The sequence below is a fragment of the Stylophora pistillata genome, chromosome 3 (assembly GCF_964205215.1).
Source record: "Stylophora pistillata chromosome 3, jaStyPist1.2, whole genome shotgun sequence".
Lineage (NCBI taxonomy): Eukaryota > Metazoa > Cnidaria > Anthozoa > Scleractinia > Pocilloporidae > Stylophora > Stylophora pistillata.
Genome location: NC_142521.1, coordinates 25,598,604 through 25,615,828, shown reverse-complemented (window position 1 = coordinate 25,615,828; position 17,225 = coordinate 25,598,604). Strand labels below are relative to the sequence as shown.

At 38.5% G+C, this 17,225-nt stretch overlaps 1 protein-coding gene across 1 annotated transcript; it reads right to left on the bottom strand.

The window, feature by feature from the left end:
* Positions 1 to 7: 7 nt before the first annotated feature.
* On the bottom strand, positions 8 to 17,202 carry LOC111319677 (uncharacterized). Its single transcript, XM_088754145.1, has 7 exons — positions 16,814 to 17,202; positions 11,636 to 11,812; positions 11,219 to 11,299; positions 10,512 to 10,600; positions 10,112 to 10,328; positions 2,633 to 2,695; positions 8 to 619 (listed from the first exon to the last, which is right to left on the bottom strand). Exons 1-7 carry the CDS (start codon positions 16,908 to 16,910, stop codon positions 342 to 344), a joined length of 1,002 nt encoding a protein of 333 aa, XP_088610271.1. The 5' UTR covers positions 16,911 to 17,202; the 3' UTR covers positions 8 to 341.
* Between the last annotated feature and the right edge of the window lie 23 nt (positions 17,203 to 17,225).

Genomic DNA, 17,225 nt, shown 5'->3' with positions numbered 1-17,225 from the left:
CAAAGCCGTTTGACGAGGAGGCGGCGTGGCCGAGTGGTTAGGGTGCTGGACTTGTAATCCGGTGTCCTGGGTTCAAGTCCTCCACCCTGCCACTCACTGGATTTGTTCTCGGTTGCCCCGAGTTCAAATCCTCGGCTGCGCTCTGTAAATAGCCCACTGGTCTGCCTCCTACCGGTGGGGACTTTTAAGCACTTAGTTAGTCTACATTATGGCTGAAAAGCCCCTAAGAAGGAGCTTTAATTTACGTATTTATTTATTTTATTATTAGACAGGTTCAAATTTATGTCAGCCCAGGTATCTATAATTTCGTTTCTTTGTGGTGATCTTGAAAGGCATATCGCTCAAGTTGTAAAAAAAGACCCACCAACCTTTACGTTCAAACTAAACTCTCTTCTGGCTCCTCTGACATTGATAATCACAGCCTCTATCGTAGAAATACCGCTGACTAACACCGTATGATAGCTACGGTCACTTCCTTCGTATAGTACCACGCGTAGGCCATTTGGAAGAGTGTAGCAAAACTGGTATTTTAAATCATAAAGAGGATTTCCACCAGTACAAGTGATTTTGAAGCTCGTGTTAAGACTTTGGCCTTCATTCGGTTTAATTTTACACGACTCTGATCAAGACAATAGAAAGGGAAATACAAAACATGAATGCTCGCTGCTGTCTCTTCTCGCTGATTCAATAGCTTAATAACTTAATAGCTCAATAGCTTAATAACTTAATAGCTCAATAGCTTAATAACTTAATATCTCAATAGCTTAATAACTTAATAGCTCAATAGCTTAATAACTTAATAGCTCAATAGCTCAATAGCATACTTTAATAGTTCAAAAGGAAAAAAGGTAAAGAACTATAGGACCTCAATTAGAAGTTCTGTATTTTGACTCGTCTATCATCAAATATATGTATTTTTTATTTACCATACGGGAGGTCCGTATCGGAAAAAAACTGTGTCCGAGGTCTTGGATACCGCTCGAGGCCTACGGCCCATGCTAGAGATGTTCTCCACAGTGACTCAACACAAAACGGATACCGCTTGCTGAAAACGGGCCGTATGGGAGAATACTGCCCGCTCTCGGAACCAATCAGATCGCAATTTTGTTTTTAAATTGTTACCCGCTCGCGAAATCAGTAATTTTTTTATATAACATCCCGAGTCTCAGTTCACGTTATAACTATATATTACTACCGATGTCTTTTATAATCAAATAATTTGGATATATCAACAAAGTTGAAATGGTAAATTGGCCACCGTAACGATTACAAAAACTGACGTTTCGAGCGTTCGCCCTTCGTCGGAGCGAATAGAGGAATTGTGGAGTGTGTGTGCTTTTAAAGGCAGAAAATGGAGCTACGTTATTGGTGGGAACATGGCAACGAGAAAAACAAGGATAAATTAGTGGAATGATAAGCGTTCGTTGATCGCTGTGGGATTTAGACTGCTGGTTTGAAAGATGAGCTTTTGTTCAAGATTAACAGTCTCACAACAAGACTGACTGAACACAGACGGGCGACGAGGAAAGGTGATTTCAGCAATCACATTGCTGAACACCATCGACTTACCAACCACAACATTGACTGGAACTCTGCGCAATGCCTAACCTACAGCACTGACTATTTTCAACGACTGACTCTGGAAAGCTGGTTTACTAACTTAGAACAGACTCCCCTAAACAGATGTCAACAACTACCCGCCCCATACAAACGACTCATTCACGACATAAACATCACAAACGACCGAAAAAGAACGACCTAACTTTACCGACAGATCGAAACAGACCAATCACGACCGACTTACGTCACTTGAGTCTTACAGCCAATAACATCACGGCAAAACCAACCGATCGTTTCACACGAACTGGAATAAGAACATTCTACTGACAACAATCATTCACTTGACTCTGATGATGACTTCCGCACAGGTTGTCGAAACGTCAGTCACTACCACCGACAACAGTCCTTCTCAGTACTACACTCACCCAGACGATCAGACTACACCTTCACATGTTACCCCCGGGTTCAAGCCATTTACTGCATTTTCTACGTCTTGTTTAATTGAGAATTCGTCCGTTCTTTTAGGAATGGGAACGAAATTTAAGCCCTTACTAAGGACGGATTTTTCTGAATCGGAAAGTGAGAGGTTTTCTGGAATGGTAACTACAGTTTTGAGGTTTTCTGGTGATGAGTGGTTAGCGATTTGGGGACCGATAAGTTGATCAAGTTTTTGGGCCTTAATTTGGTTCAAATGATTGAAAAGTTTCGAATTAGTTTCCTGAATTTTGGCGGGGATAGATTGTAATAAAACTGCGGGACAGATTTTGGAAAGTTCAGAGCGGCAATGTAGGATTTGTTCGGTGAGGTGATTACGTTTTTGGCACATAGCTTTAATGGTAATTCTCATGATGTTACGTGAAAAAGAATTTTGGGCGCACTGAATTTGGTGATGGTATTGTTTGGTGGGAGATGCATGAAAATTGGAGGTAAAACCCATGGGAATAACTTTACAATGAAGGCAACGACCGATGAAGTTTATGTGGCTGCAAAACCTAGTTTTGGCGAAAGTTAGAATGGCTAAACGGAATGCTAGATCTTTACTAAAAGGGGGAAAAGGGAAAAGATAACTTACGATTTCCTGGCGTAGCTCCTTTGTGAGGTTCTTGAGGCTTGGCATGGTCCGCTGTTGTGAGTACTGTGGATTGAAAAAGACAAAATTTAGTAGTCGCAGCAATCAAAATACAAATGAATAAAGGCTGATAGTTTCGAAAGAAACTATTTGGGGCTGCGTCGGTGGGGGTAACGAAATAATTTGAATATATGAACAAAGTTGAAATGGTAAATTGGCCACCGTAACGATTACAAAAGCTGACCTTTAGAGCGTTAGCCCTTCGTCGGAGCCAATAGAGGAATTGTGGGTTGTGTGTCCTTTTAAAGGCAGAAACTGGAGCTACGTTATTGGTGGGAACATGGCAACGAGAAAAACAAGAATAAATTAGTGGAATGAAAAGCGTTCGTTGATCCCTGTGGGATTTAGACTGCCGGTTTGAAAGATGAGCTTTTGTTCAAGATTTTTACGGCTTTCCGTGTTACCTAAGTGTAAGGAAAGACCGCAGATTGCCATATGTTGTTTAGAATGATTAGGTAAATTAAAATGCCTAGCGACTGGTTTCGATGTGTCCTTGTCATTCCTTTCCACGTCTCGAAGGTGTTCTCGGAATCGGTCACCTAGTCTTCTGCCTGTTCCGCCGATGTATATCTTTTTGCAATAAGTGCAAGTTATGCAGTAGATTACATTGGCGGAGGTGCACGTGAAGTGATCGGTGATCTTAATGGATCCTTTAGGTCCCGATATTTTATCAGTGTTGTGAATGAAAGGACACGTTTTGCATCGTGCACGAGCGCATTTAAAAGTGCCTGGTTGGTCATTAGTCTGAAAAAAACTTCTGACCAAAAAATTGCCTATGATTTTGTCGCTTTCCTAATATTCCGCCTCTAACGCTTAAAGATGGCCAAACATTTTTGGCTTACTTGCATTACAGAAATAACGCTTTCATTGACATGAGGAAAATAATATTGCTGTGACAATAGTTTTTCGCGTGGGAAACTGAACTTTTCGCGAACGGCACAACAACAACGTGGGGAACTAGCTTTGTAGGGCGACTCGGCACCGAGAATGGTAAGGTGACCTCTTCGAGCGAGCTTGTATGGACGTCAAGGACGAGACAATCTTTTGGTTTCACAGTAACTTTTGTTCTAGGTCAGGCGAACAACTGACATGACCTCTAGTGTACTCAAGTTGGTAATCGAGGATGTAATCGCGATGTAATCAACAAAGCTTTGAAATGTACTTACTTTAGTACTATCGAGCGCGTGGTTCCATTTGAAGCTAAACGATCTATATTGATATACTCATATGCCGAAAATGAAAGAGCAGGTTCAATAAACCTAAGGCCATCATAGCAAACCTTGCTGAGATTCACAGCTTTGATATTGAAAATATACCAATGGTAATTACAACAGAGCACCTTATAAAATAAAACGAAAAATACAATTGAAAGTTTCTGCTAATCTTAGCAAGGTTGGTGTTAAGTTTGACCGCATTGAAAGTTACAAGTATAAACTCAGCTGCCAACTACCATGAGAACTAATTTTGCCAGAAAGACATTTATTACCTAAAATTTCACTAGAATTGAACAAGAAAAGTACCAATAGGCAGCTGCACAATGAAAACAAAGTAACAATGCAAAATCTCTTTCCAAAAACTACTGGTGGCTTTTCTATATTTTCTTTGACTCACTGAAAAAAAGAAACTCGCATGAATCGAGAATGCTAGAATAATGAAAACAACGAAAATAAATATGCTTAAACAACCATACGGAAAAACCACTAAATTTTCCCGTAACATTGCAGGTTTCCAAACACATACTGCGTTCAAGGTTGCTCAAGGATCACGGGATCCCGTGGTAAACTAATTCTCACAGTTTCTCCGTCTACATGATCAACGCCCCGCCATCCTTTACTAAGCCGGCAATATTAATCAGTGGTCGAGCGTGTAGTACTATTTAAAAAACGAGCAGCAGTGTTTTGTCGGTTTTAAAACATAATATTAATGCATTTAATAGCTTCAAAAACCCGTGCCTCTCTAGGGATTTTTCTAAACGTGATTTGAATGCATTAAAAGTTAATTACATACAGAGGGAAAAAGTGCTCCTTGTTCGGCTGCTGTTAAAGTTCAGAAAGCTTTTTCTTGAAATGCCGCCCAAACTCGGGTTTCGAGAACCAAAAAATGCGAAGGAAGAGAAAGATTGGAAAGAGTTCCATAGAACCCCAAACATTAATTATGCATTCATTTCATAAAGACTAAATATAAAGGTTTCTTTGCAACACTCGTAGTGCATAATTAATGTATGGGGTCATATGGAACTCTTGCCGAAAGATTACCTGGATAGTTGTGTTCCAAGGGCTACTCGGTATGCCACGAAGTGGGCTTACAAAATTTTTGGCGAGTGGCAAAGTTCAAGAAGAAATAAAGACGCCAACTTGGAGGAAATAGGATTTAGAGTTGAAGTTGGGAGTATTCAAAATTGCACAATTAATTTTGTGAACAATGGGAAATTGTAAAAGAACGAATTTCTGTTCCAACAACAATTTATCAGGAAAATAAACTCTGTCGTTTACTGCGGTTAATGTTTTGTACGCTGCCTTTCGGGGAATAATTTGGTATTATAATTAACGTGATCTTTATATAAAGATCTCTGGTGTTCTTTATATAAAGATCACAGTGATCATAATTTCATTAATAATTCAGTGATGATTTCGTTGTTTATAAATTGTAACCCGATTTCCCCCGAGACCGAAATCAAAACCCTTTCCGGGCTTTTCAGAATAGGGACTTTAAGCAGTCAGGACGGCAACGCCACGGAAGACGTCGATTAAAAAATGAGTTTCTACTTTTAGTTAGAATTTCGAAAATGGCTGGATGTGTTTACCGTCTCATAGGGCGCCAGACCTCAAACTCAACATAACGCATAAAAGTAGCGTTGAGTTCCAAATGTAAATTAAAATAATTTGCCGCCGCGGTTTAGCATCACAGACGACGCAAATTTTGGTGATTTCAGGTTGTTGCTTTGCAAAGGACGGCTAAGAACTGTACAAAGTTTGAAAAGGCACGTGCTGGGCTATTGTTCTGCCAATTAGATCTATTGTTTTTCCACGTTCTCGTTGCCGTAGCCGTCGTGGTTTGCTTAAAGTCCCTAATGATCATTCTATACCGGCTATAAAGGTTCATACCTGTAATCGATTTGCCTCGTGTGATAGGCTAATCAGCTCATGAATTATTAATGAGTTTTTGAATGCTATATAATCAGTTAGAACTGATGTGGCCGAGGCAAAGAGGCTTCCGGAATATATTATGCACTCTGAGGCCAGATATGATGGTAGATAGCAAGAGATTACATATCAAATGTATGAAGAAAATCTCAGATAAAATACGTAAGTGATTTCTATGTACGTGTCAGTTTTTCAACCATTTTCTTTTTCCTTGTGCTGAGAGGAGACTAATATATCACCGGCTTATTTGTTTTTCCGTGAACAGCAACCATCTCAAGCTTAACAAACAACAATTAAAATATTTTGGTAGCCGTAAATCTTTGCTACATTTTAAACTTTGTGAGCTAGAAACAAAGCATGCCAAATTAATTTCAAAGTTAACCGCTGAACAAAATTGCGGGCGCTATGTGATCAACGATGGCAGATTGTCCTTTTTATTTACATCAGGTTTCAGGGCATCAAATTATTCTTTTGCCACCAACACATACCATGTAAATCGATAAGTATTATGTAGTAGAAGACAAATAATTCTGATCGATCTTTCCGAGAGCTCTCAGCGAATTTAATATTTCGACAAGGCAGCAAAGCAAATCGAATCTGGTACTCTGTTGGCATAATGGCTACTCATCTAACAAATGATGTCAAGCCAAGAGTTGCAACTGTGGCACCCAAGAAACATGTATGTACCATCAAGTTTCTTGCCAGATTTCTTTTGTCAGAAGGTTCGACTACATGCGCCCTTGATGTTCATCATCAACTGTTGCGTTTCCTCGAGAATAATCCAAATATAAAAAAAAGTTCTCAAAAAGGGATTAACTTGCGCTATTCAAAGATTCTCTCCTCGTTCATGTTTAAACGATACTCTCTGGGAAATTTCTTGTAAATTTCAAGTTATTTTAAGCTAATAAAATAAAGATGTGGTTTACGGAATCATGGTACAGACCACGTCAGCACGAGTTAGGAAATCAGTTGCCTCAAAATCTTATTACTGATTTTGGAAGTCCAGTGATGGCTTTCACTGCCCTTGTAGGAATAATGATTAGAAGTGGTTGGTCATCGGACATATTGGGCCTCTTAAAATACCTTTATTTTTGGACTTTGTCAAAACCAGAAAGAGTCGTCTTTACTTAAGGGAGAGGTAAAGGAAGAAATGAAATAAAAAGTTAAAACAATTCAATGTTCTTGAAGTCTGATGTATACAAACACAACCAGATTTTAATTTGTTGAAGGTCTTTATTTTCGAACATTGAAAATGCGATTTAAGTTACTGCTAGCTCCGTTTTAAGCATTTATTTTTTCCTGTGCATTTAAAGTGAAAGAACTTCAAAATTTCTCGAAAAGTTTGTTAAACCCAGAGGCGCAGCCGAGTACTTAACAGGCTTTTCTCGTGTTCTCTCAACGTCGTGCCGGGTTTCTTAGCCGGTAAACTGAGAGACAATTTGGTTTATTGCTTAAATATGGAGATGAGATCAAGTATTTTTTCAACTTATTTTTTTAAACTTTACCTCCAGCTACTGCAAGATGTATTGTGAAACGATGAAATAACGCACGGGATAAGTACAGGCATGAACGAAATAAGATTGGCAATCATATTTCTTTAGCGAGTAGGGTGACCTATCTTTTTCTACAGTAGTTCTCGAGACAGAGCTTGGTATGAAATGTTCAAAAATATCGTTTGACAAATCTTATTTCTGAGGATTATCCCTAAGGGTAAACTTTGTACTCGAACCTATGGTAAAATTGAAGAACGCCTCCCCAGAATATCTGTCGGCCGACTGTCGGCCGACTGTTGTGCAATTTTTGTGAGTCTTTGAAAAAATTTACTCGTGCTTATTTATTCCAAACTCAGAAACGAGTAAATATACTGTCATCTTGGTGAGTTTGAACTTTCACAATTACCTCAAAATTAATTTTGACGAACACCACGCGATAGAGGAAAATTTCGAGTGCGAGAGTCTTAATCTGAATTTGTTTTTATTATGTCGGCCAACTGTAATTGTGAAAGTTCAAACTTACTAAGATGACTCCCCCCCCCTCAGCCGGGACTTTTCCCGGTTTTCCTCTGGCATGAAGCGACTAACAGTGTTACTCTTCCCCCCTGGATCCCTGATCCATTGCAAGGTTGCCCCCCAGCATTTCATTAGGCTTCCCTGACATTCGCCGGTACCCATACATACTCCTGAGTGGAGAGAGGCTCTATGGGAGTAAAGCCAAAAAACAGAACATATTGACCAGGTCAGGTGTTGAACCCAGACTCTAAACCCGGAGTCCAGTGCATTGACCATAAGGCCACTGGATCTCCAAAAATTACCCTTAAAAGGAAGTATTTATCTATTGTAAAAAAATGGCGGGACAACGCAAGGTTTAGCCGGTCAGATTTTTATATGATTACTTTTAAAAGGCCTACCAGTTTGGCTTGTTTAATTTGTGACGATGTGCTAGCCTTAGTCGAGTCGTCAGCAATGAAAGATATTGTAAAACGTTTGGTAGTCAATAAAGATTTCTCTTAAGGAAGAGCAAGAACATTCCTCTGATAATAAGGACCTTTCTTGAAGCCAGAGATTACGCCGTAAAAAAATGCAAATGTACCTCGCCCATATTCTCGAGTTTGTTAATGCTCTATCCGTTTAAAAATTGTAACTGGTGGATCAAGCCATATATCGACGCATACATTATTTGAAATGTCAAATCGCGATCAATGCCACAGTTAAATATTGTTTTGGTTGTGACAGATCCCATGCAGGCCTGTCACTGGCCCGCCTTACTCAAGGCCTTAGATTTGTTCGCAAGCGGAGAAATGCTCATGCCTCAGCACTAATGATAAAGGGCTGATCGCAGGCTATAAGGTGGAAAGCCAGTAATTTTCTAAGATTAACAAGTTTTGTTGAATACACTTCTTACTTAGCACACAGACGCTGCTCCTACACAAACAAAGCTGTTGGTTCCTCTGACGGAGCGATGGAGGGGCTGTAAGTGGGTCTTGATGGCCGCTTGTAAAATTTTCTATTATCATATGCTCCCAAAGTTTCATTTGCTATTGTTGTTGTTCTGTAAAAGAAAAGCGGCAAGGAAAACGACGCCTCGAAGCAACAGAATAGGAAATCAACCATGCGAACGACTCAAAATCCGTTTTTCCGCGGCAAAACCTAGCGCATGCGTATACGTTATTCAGCTCTGTCCTCTCAGCGTTTACGAGCGTTCAATCAAGGTTTTCCTCCTTTTTTTTCGGTTATTTTTACTTCAGAATGCGCGGAAATATGCTGAAATATCGAAAAATGTCCATTTCTCGTCTTCTTTGGAGCGACCTGATGGAACTTCATGGAGAAATTCAGCGTCACGCCATCGTGATAACGTACTTGTTTATGACAAATGTCCGGTGTTACGTGTTACGATAGTTTCGTGTAGATCAGTCGGCCAACTTTAACATGTTCCAAATGACAGACAAGTATAACGGTGTATCGTCAGAAGATTTCGGATGGCTCAAACTTTCATGAAAGAAGGTACAGTACTCGAAATCTGAATGATATGCACACGATTTAAGTTACTGGTTTGTAGTTACGTCGATCAATTTTTTTTAATATTAAAGCTAGAAGCGAGATTTCTCTTCGGGATATTGTTTAAAAGATAGCATTCTTTTAAAGTCTTGCACTTTTCATTTGTCTGAAACGTCTGTTGTTGAGAACATTAGATGTAAACATTGCCAATTCATGCAAAATCTGATTTTTGAGGTTCGTTCGTGAATTGCCACTATGAAAAGTAGAAGCCGACCCGCAGAGATTTTTACATATTTAAAAACTAGAATATTATAACTAAGTGCGTAGTTTCAGTTCCAGAATCGGTGTACTTTTGGAGAAATTTAGAGAAACGTTTTCCCTGTTTTACCCTACAGAAAAATGACCGAAACTGTACCAAGATAAGTAACCTATTGGTGTGTTCACATTCACTCCCAGGAAAAATTGAATGCATCAAAGTAAAGACGAACAATGTCACTATTTATGCTAGAAGTATCAATCTGTAATGTTGTATTTAGCTTGAGATAGAGAAATAAACATTTTACACTTTTTTGTGATGTTTTTGTATGAAAATAAGGCCCGAAACCTCGAAAAAGCAGTCGTTGTTACCATGGCAACATGAGTGCTGCAACCTTTAAAAAGGGCTTTTTTGTGCATCTCCCCTGAGTGCTTAACTGCATGCAAAATTTGAAGGGGGGTTGAAAATGTTCATTTCCTAAGATGTTTGATTCTTACAGAGACTCGTTCTTAAGTATTTCTTGAGTTACCTTTCAGAAAATAGCCATCCTCTGCTGGTTTGTCACAAAAGTCAGCCAAGTTACTTTCTCCATGTCTCAATGATAAAGTCTCAGCAGTAATCTCTCCTTCAGCTGCTATTATCTGAATAACACCTCCTGCTCCGCCAGCCAAAAAGTATCCAGGATAATCAGGGTATTGCCCTCTCCCTCCATCCACAATTAGTTTTCCTTTTTCTTGAATAATTACCTTTAATTAATCATATCAGAGTTTTTGTTGGGTTTCAACACTAGACAAAGCAGAAAATACTACGGAAAATTTAAAATTGAATTACATGTATCTTAAGCATCTAATAATAATTATTTGATACAAAACTGAACCCCATCATCGATCAGTAACTACACCTGATTCTTTGAAATTCAGGCTACTGACCTTAGATGCATTAAGGCGAATGAGTCCTCCTGAGCCCCCAGAACATGCTCCTGTACTGTGAGCTTGGGCTTCAGCTCTAATAGGTGCATCTAGAATGGAATAAATGTCATATTTTCGATTAACGCCATTTAAACAAATATAACCCTTAATTTCAGTAACTAGGAAGAGGAATCGTTTCCTAAATCTTAAACTTCAAGATACATATAGAAAGTCTACAGCCTGAACATCTTTAGCGTCAAAATAAGATTTTCGTAAATCTCGAGACTGATATTCGTTGAGTCCGATACTACCATGAACTATAAGTGTACCGAGTACTATGCAACCGTGATCATTTTGCTTCCTGTAAAGTGTTTTTCTCCTAAAGATTACGTGTTCATGTTGAGTCAGCTACTTAAATGAAAAAGAAAGCGACACCGTCCAGTTCTTTTGAAATAACCGAGCACTTCGTCTGAATATCTGCGGATGATTCTTTAAAAAAAAAGAAATAACTTTACCACGTAAGTTTCATGGGAACTACATCGATTGATTGACGGATAAAAGATTCAACTTATCTTGCTAACACCCTTGGACGTGGTCTTATCATTGTCGGACCATAAAAATTTTTGTAAGTATTAAATTAAGTCAATTCTTACTAATTATAACTATCTATCTGCAGCTTTCGACAAAATAGAGATGTTATTCGGGGAATAACAAAGCAAGTTCATCACCTAAGATTATCTCTCCATTATCAGCCACAAGTTCTATGGCTCCTCCACCAGAAACGTCTCCTGGTTTTACCAAGCATGAACCTGAATAAAAAAAGAAGAAATTAATCATTCGTCGGATAACAACAATGCATGCGCTTTTTGGGCGGGATGTATCAGGCAGCCAAGCATTTTCGGCTTCTTAACAGGACTGAAACTTTTCTTTGATTTGATTCAGTTTAATGATCGAGATACTCGCTTCTGTTTCCGAGCTTGTCGCATGGAAATCTTTGTGACAAGCCAAGTAAATATCTCGACTATTATGTAATAGATACGAGAAATAGTGATATCTGCGACAATTCATAGGTTACATGGATGTACTTGCCATGATTTCAGTATTCTTCTCTATTTAAACAGTTGCCTCAATAATGATAATCTCACCTCCACTTCCTCCTAACAGAGAGGCTGTGCTGTTTTTGTCATACGGTTCAGGCAATACAAAGATTTTCGGGCTATCCTTAGCTTTTCCTCCATTTCCTCCATGACTTGCGCCTGGTATACATTTACTACTCAGTTCGATTTTCCTATCAAATATCTTTAATCCCCCAGGTCCAAGTCCTAGCAATGAGTAAATCACCAATTAAAACTCCATTTCAAAAGATGTAAATCATCATCACTTGCAAAATGTGAGCATAAAAAACTTGTAATGTGGGAGAATGGGCCCGAGGGCTGCTGGGGAATAATTTCATGCCTATTCTTTGACCCTCCTATGTTTATCACGAAATTTCCCGGTTCGAAAAAGTAACGAGGGAAACTCGTAGACACATAAACAAATAAAGGGGAAAATATCTATTCATAAGTGAATAATGAAAATACTAATGATAATAATGACGATCGCAAACTTTATACATCCGTGAAAAAACACACAACAGTAATACCAAGTTATAAACCAGTGGCCCTCGTAAATAATAAATTGTTCAAAACCTAAAAACTACCAATGTTAAAAATATAACAGAGATAATATAAAAGAACAGCTTCAAATATGTAAGGGTACAACTATTAATAAAAATAAATTTAAATCTATAAATCTATTGAAAAAGAATTGAATTACAAGATAAAATAGTCTGAGTGCCTACAGCCGTCTATGAACGTTCAGACATGGACTTCTTAGAGCTAGCTGTTGGAAAAACATTTCTCAGCACGTAAGGGTTTTTTCATTTTCGTTCGTACTCTTCACCACTGATTTTCTTTCCTCGGCTTGACGAAAAAAATAAGGCTCTGTTTTCCTTTGTAAAATATAGCTTTCAGATTGCTTATATATGGTTCATCTTTTTGCCCGCTGTGAAAAGATGCTGGTCCAGTGGTCGTTAATTCTTAAGAGCGAACGTTATCTACGGTCAAACATTTGGTGGCAACAACCAAAAAATTGATTCGGCTCATATTCTCAAGTTGGGTAGGCCTTATAGTGAAACAAAGCACTGCATACTTCGTTTGGCTGAATATCGATTTATTTTCGAGAAAATAGATAACAACTGAATTTCGCCAAAATGCCGCTTTTGAAGCTCAAAATTTCAGACGAATCTTGGAGTGTCGCGCCAAGAATTGGACCAATAAAAAGTACCAAATCTTGAAAAACAACATCAGTACATGTGTTGACAGCTATTTGAGCAATTCTTGATTGCTTATTTACACAATCTAGTTGAATTTATCCGACCTTCATCTTACAAGATTAAAAATAGGTCAAAAGTAACCCGTTATTTAACTATGTGGTAAATAAAATAATCGACTGAAAATCTGGCTTTTTGAAGGCGAAGTGTGGTTCTTTTCGATCTCCTAAGGATTTTTTGGGGTAATGATTCTGTGCGATTTAATGAAACTTTAAAGTTGGATAAAATGAGCTGATTTGACGGTACAGTCACTTATTCGAAAATGTACACATTCACACGCAAACTCAATTGTTTCACATTTTACATCCAGTCTACAGCTTATTTAACATAATATCATCTTACTGTCCATTTTGAAATATCACAAAAGAGGATTGCAGTCCTAAAATTGTTGCATTGCTCCCTTAATAGAGATATAACAACTTGGCAGGATAGTCAACACCTCCTGATAATGATTGTTTACAAAGCGTATCACGCGGTTTCTCTATTTCCATTTCGTTCAAATACTTCACAACCGAACCGTGAACCAAATGTAAGCGGAATGTAACTAGTTCAGAAACATGTTTCATGTGTGCGGAATAATGCTAATTAATTCAAAATTAGGTCTACTGAAATAAAACGCAAAAATAAAAAGTTGGACTGTGAAGCACGTGGCTACAGGAACTAAGGTCGTGTGTTACATATACGAAACAGGAGCAAACAATTATCTAACTCCAATCATGATCCAATGCATCATAATTTAATGTTTTATGGTACTTGGATGGATGTAGCCTATTTTAGGACTAAAGAGAGCGAAAGATCTGCAAAGGGCATAGCCCATCATGCATCACTGCAGATGTGCAACAGAGATAAGAGTAGTGTTTGAATATTTGTTTACTTAAAAGAAATTTTATCAGGGTCAAACCTGGAAAACCACGACTTTCTCTGAAATTTTTGTACTAGCCAACGTTCGACAGCTTTATATCCGTACTGTTTCTTCCCCAGAGGTCTTGTTAAGTTACTCGTGCCGGTAGTAAGACTACGACCCAGGCAGCACACGTTCACATTATTCACACTCATCTTTTCCCGGCACTGGTCCAAAAAAAAAAACAAAGAAAAAACTCACGCCTGGAAATGAAACCATTTCTGCGTATCTCAGAACTCAAGAAAGGCTTCGAGTAATCATTGCACCAGCTGATACGGCAGACTCGAGTGCGAGTCGGTATACCTACATCAGTCAAATACGGTACTTGCATTTTGGAAACAGTGGCTTTGAAAAATTAACTCAACTAGTTAGTTATTTAGTATTCTTTCCCAAGAATGTAGCCAAGTAAGCAGTGATCTATCCCCCTCAAATATGGTCGGGTCCAAAGCCATCAATGCATTATATGGCGAAATATCATAGAGCGTAGCTGATGCGTAATGACAAATTTACCATAAGCCTGTTGTCTGGTCAGACCAGAATGTTCACGCCCGTTGGAAAAAGACTGACATCTAGATTTAACAAGTAAACAAAACCATGTTTTGCCTATCTCCTTAATATTTCCTTCCAAGATGATAAATTTGAGAAGTGAATGACTACTTCTTATCGAAGTCCAAAGCCAATCAATTCTTTATATGATGATATATTATTGAGCATGGTTTGATATATCAAAAGGAACTCGGCGCCTCAAACTTAGAGCCTCTCGTCTACCCCAAACCAAGCCTTGCCCTAGGCGAGGGACAAATTGTCATGGTATGTATGTTAACAGGAGGAGAGAATATGGTTGCTTGGCTAAGAATTAGGTCAACGTCGTCTTTTGGCCCGGAAAATCGAGACAAGTGGAGTGGCTCTCAATCCACCTTAAATAAGCAAGAAGAGGTATAACTACTGTTTCCCGTTTTCTGGATCGTTTGTCGAAGTCACATTGCAATCTTACTGTAGTTTTGAACGAGCAGCAGATATCCTTATAAGAAGAACGACACCCACTGTTTTTGCACAGTTCACATCTTTTCTCTGCATGCAATTCGTTTTATGCCAGTTTCAAGGTAATTTCTGTAATAAATCAAACAATCTATAGCGATTAAAATAGTAAGGAAGAGAAAACAAATACGATTCAATCTTTCAGCGTCTTAAAAAATAGTTATAAGTCATTTAACATCCTGACCTCTATTCAAGGCAATTGTCATCTCGACCGGTTCCTTCCCAAACAAATCCCCAAGTGTTTATAGATACTCAGTGTGGTATCAGCGATTAACTATCAAAACACCCCTCTGAATTTCATTTAATAGGTTTGACTGTAACTCATTTTGAAAACAATATACCGTCAATCGAAGAAAATTAAGTAAGAGTGCAGGGAAGTTGAAATCTTATCAACAGTAAAATACTAACAGTAATATTGTAGCAGGCAGTGGTTTCAATCACCGAACTAGGTTTACCTTTTTAATCTTGTTAGAAGAGGGTCGGATAAATTAAATTAGACTGTGTAAATAAATGATCAAGAATTGCTCAAATTGTCGTAACACATGTATTGATGTTGCTTTTCAAGATTTGGTACTTTTTATCGGTTCAAGTGTTTTCAGTTCGTGGCGCGACGCTCCGAGATTCGTCTGAAATTTTGAGCTTCAAAAGCGGCATTTTGGCGAAATTCAGTTGTTATCGATTTTCTCCAAATCGATATTCAGCCAAACGAAGTAGGCAGTGCTTTGTTTCACCATAAGGCCTACCTAACTTGAGAATATGAGCCGAAGCGATTTTTTGGCTGTTGCCACAATATTTTGAAAATGTTCGATTTTTGGCCACATTTGCTCTTAAGCGCTTTTATATCCGCTGCCACGTATAAGTTTCCCAATGAATTATGCGTTGCCTTCAACTTGATCAAGCAGCCGTTATCACAAAAACCTTTCCAGCAAAAATCTCCTGTTTTAAAAAGTCTCCTAGTGCCTTTCGTTGCAGAGAAACTATCAATTATTGATTATCAAGGTTGCCCGCGCGATTAAAAGAGGATGCACTTTGTCTCAGCCAATCAGAATTCTGTAATTTTTCCTAGTATGTGGTAATTCTTCCAATCATAACCGAAAAATACCCGAAATACAAATGTATGGAAGGCACTGTGGGCATATATCCCCAGATTATTCAAAGTTCGCTTATAAAGATGCAGAGTTTTTTAGTTTGAAATTTATACCGCCCTGAGTCATCTATCGACTTTTAAATAATGACGTTGTCAATGTTGCTTAATTAACAAAAGCTTTTTGGTTTCGTCCCTTGATTGAATGTGTGTCCTTTTTCCACTTTGGATCCACTACTTGTTGTTTAACTCAGTTTAAGAGATAGAGATCAAATTGAAATTTTCTCTGCTCGGCGGAGGAAGAGCATCTAGCGCAAATGCTTGAGCTAAAGTCAATTTGAAAGTGTGCGGAGTGATTTAATGAAGTGGTGAAGTTTCCCAGGTGACGTTTGAAATTGCAAGAGATATCTCCTTTCGAAAACTATACTTAATGTGCTCTTCTTTTCATTCTTTCCGTGCTATTTCATGCATTACTTTTCCTCGGAAAACACATCTTGGAATTGTTAAGTGAGAAAGATGGAAAAACATTGGAAAGAAAGGGGAGGAATTTTTTCAATCAGATAGAAAAATTTGGAGAAGTGAAACAGTTTTGTGCCTACGAACAAATTGTCCCGACAGGTTTTGTCCCTTAACCGTGCTAGTTTTGTTGAGTGAAAGTTTAGGCATATAACAAAGCGCGTTGTCCAATTAGTCCAATTGGCGAAGAGATGACGCATAAACTGTCCCATTAGTGCTCAAATCGAGTTGTTGACAGCCTTCAAAATTGATGATTTTCAAATTTAGATTTGTCATTACATAAAGTTCTTTGGGCATCTGTATCAAAAGGTTTAAATGCAAAGGTCGACTTAATAATTTCGACGGAGAATTAGACTTTTCCGGCTTTGTCTATTCTCAGAGCAAAAACTTAAGGCATTCAAAGCGCGTCTCACCTCGGTAAAATTTTGTCTTTCCGCCATCCTCTCCACTATAACTCTGTGTAAATCCACCAAGACACGTTGTATCAAACACTCTCTCCCCACAAGTCATGTTCACATCAGTGTGTATCGAGATGTTTCCATTCTGACTCTTTAAACTCAGAGCATACTTCCCGAACAGTTGAACTGTTGACCCGCTCCAGAACTCAATGTTACCACTGAACTCTATGTGAGCAACAAGATGGCTGCCATATGGAGAGCTTCTTTCCTGAAGTGTTGAGTTGTAATTAGCACCCGAACTGCAGTTAATGGACGGAGCAGTTGTGTTAATTTCAAGAAATTCGCCTCTCTTTATTATAAAGGAATCAGCTGAAAAAGAAAAGTGGTATTTTGCTATGTCCAATTTAAGCTATAAGTAGAGCGGTTG

What these genes read in the sequence shown, in the direction of transcription:
- LOC111319677 (XM_088754145.1), bottom strand. Translation starts at nt 16,910, where the DNA reads ATGACTTGTGGGGAGAGAGTGTTTGATACAACGTGTCTTGGTGGATTT. An exon ending in TCTGTTAGGAGGAAGTGGAG is followed by an intron (nt 11,300 to 11,635) that starts GTGAGATTATCA and finishes TTTTTTATTCAG; the next exon opens with GTTCATGCTTGGTAAAACCA. An exon ending in AGGAGCTACGCCAGGAAATC is followed by an intron (nt 620 to 2,632) that starts GTAAGTTATCTT and finishes TGTCTTGATCAG; the next exon opens with AGTCGTGTAAAATTAAACCG.